This window comes from Benincasa hispida, chromosome 5 (assembly GCF_027475165.1).
Source record: "Benincasa hispida cultivar pf3 chromosome 5, pf3_genome.v1.1, whole genome shotgun sequence".
In the NCBI taxonomy this organism is placed as follows: domain Eukaryota; kingdom Viridiplantae; phylum Streptophyta; class Magnoliopsida; order Cucurbitales; family Cucurbitaceae; genus Benincasa; species Benincasa hispida.
This window is the reverse complement of record NC_143482.1, coordinates 63,301,350-63,303,368: the sequence shown is the minus strand read 5'-3', so window position 1 is coordinate 63,303,368 and position 2,019 is coordinate 63,301,350. Positions and strand designations below refer to the sequence as shown.

At 33.5% G+C, this 2,019-nt stretch overlaps 1 protein-coding gene across 1 annotated transcript; it reads right to left on the bottom strand.

The window, feature by feature from the left end:
- Positions 1-1,018: 1,018 nt before the first annotated feature.
- LOC120078325 (uncharacterized) lies at positions 1,019-1,458 on the bottom strand. The gene has a single exon (XM_039032564.2). It carries the CDS (start codon positions 1,373-1,375, stop codon positions 1,118-1,120), a length of 258 nt encoding a protein of 85 aa, XP_038888492.1. The 5' UTR covers positions 1,376-1,458; the 3' UTR covers positions 1,019-1,117.
- Positions 1,459-2,019: the final 561 nt, after the last annotated feature.

Below are 2,019 nucleotides of genomic sequence, written 5' to 3'. Positions count from 1 at the left end.
CTTATCTCGCTCACATTCTCTCTTTTTACTCGTCTTCAACCATATAACACATCGAAAACCAGAAAAAAAAATAAAAAAAACCATAGGTTCACAGTATTTCTAAACTCCGGAACGACCTACCCTTTCTGGTGTCGCTTTCTCTAATATCGCTCTATCGATTTCACTCTCACTTATCTCGCTCACAAATTCTTTCTACTCGTCTTCAACCACAGAATACATCGAAAACTAAAAAAATAAACAAACAAAAAACCATATCAGCGTATTTCTAAATCCAGAACGACCCACAAAATTCCATTACCAATCAGTGTAAGACATTTTCAGACACAGATTGAAAGATTTATCAATCATATTCGATTTGTCGATGGTAGTAGAATCGTTTGCAAGCCAAAATAATGGATTCTAAAGAATTTTTTAGTTTATGAGTGATACGAAGCCATTAGCCTTAAAAAAATTTGAATGAAGAATTTTTAGTTTTGGTGGATTCTCAGTAAAAAAAAGTAAGAAGACGAAGCAGCAAGAACAATTTACGTAATTTAATATGACAATAATGTAAGTAGAAGGTCAATTGATAATTTTTTAAAAACAGACCATTTGACATTTTGGACCTAAAAATTGAGTCATCCATACAAATTTAGGTCCAAAATTGAGTCATCCATACAAATTTACATATGTTCAAGTGGAAGCCGTTAGGTAAAACATTATTTCGGTAATTGACGTACGCTATCCATTAAAATCTCGTTTTAGATTTTTTTTTTTTTAAAAAAAATAGGACATTCCTTTCCTTAAAAAAAAAAAAAATTAGGACAAGGACATTCCTTTATAGGACGACAAAAGATGTTAATCACTTAATATATGGAAGATACATGATGTGATGTATAATCTCCAAAAATTGATTAAGATTGATCAATCTTCCAAGATTTCCAAATCTCTCAAGATAACTTATTTCATTAAACTAAAAAAAAGAAAAGGAGAAAAAAAACTAATTAAAATTCTAACTTTAAGAGAACCAGAAAAGAAATGTGATAAAAACTCTTCCATTGATATGAGTTGGTTTTGGTTTGTACAAATACATATGTGATAAGAACTATGATCTGCGTCAAAAAACAACTGATGTGGGTCAGTTATTGGGCCCCCAACAGCTCAAGTACATGACAGTTCTCAAAGATTCCTCCGATTGCTTCCACTTCTGATCGGAAACCGCCGTAGCCGACGGAGAAGAAAGCTTCCTAGCCTGAGAAACCGATCTAACATGGTTTTTAGCGTACTGTTGAAGCGATCTAATGGTATGATTCCACCGGCAAATCCCTTGATCTTTCAAGGCCTCCACCACTCCAACACTGGCTGCTACAACCCAAGCTCTTCTCGAACAACTCATTTTTGCGCTCTCTCACTTCAATTTTTTTCTCTTGCGTCTTCAATATTCTGAATGCTTGAAAATGAATTGGGATTTGGTGATTATATATATACACACACACAAATTAGATCAGATTAAACAGGGGAAAAAGCCCCTGGTTTTCTTTGTTTTCAGTGGTCAAAATGGACATAAATGCCCTTGAGGTCCACGTATCAGGGCAAGAGATGGGAGGGGTAGAGTTGGGCACATGGTTTTTAATTTGGAGACTAAACCGCTGCGTGACAAAATCTCTTGCCTTGGAATTGATTTACAAAAATTCATAATTTAAAAATTTTTTTTTTTCATCATCCAATGTATCTGGATGAACTTTACTAACACGTTATCCCATAATGTTTATTTGTTTGTTTTTAATTTTTTATTCATAGAGATTGCCACTTTACTTTATTATATTATTGTATGATGAATCGTGCCCATGTTGAGAGGGCTTCAATTATGACTCATGTTGTATATATTTTATTACTAATATAGTTTGTGTACTCATCACTTAAAGTTGTATGCATCAAAATTTTAAATTATAATAAGGTCGAACAATTTTTTAGGCCTCATCCGTTCTTGTCGTTAGCTGCAAGTTCTTACAGACTTTGACATTCGGGTAGAATCAATGT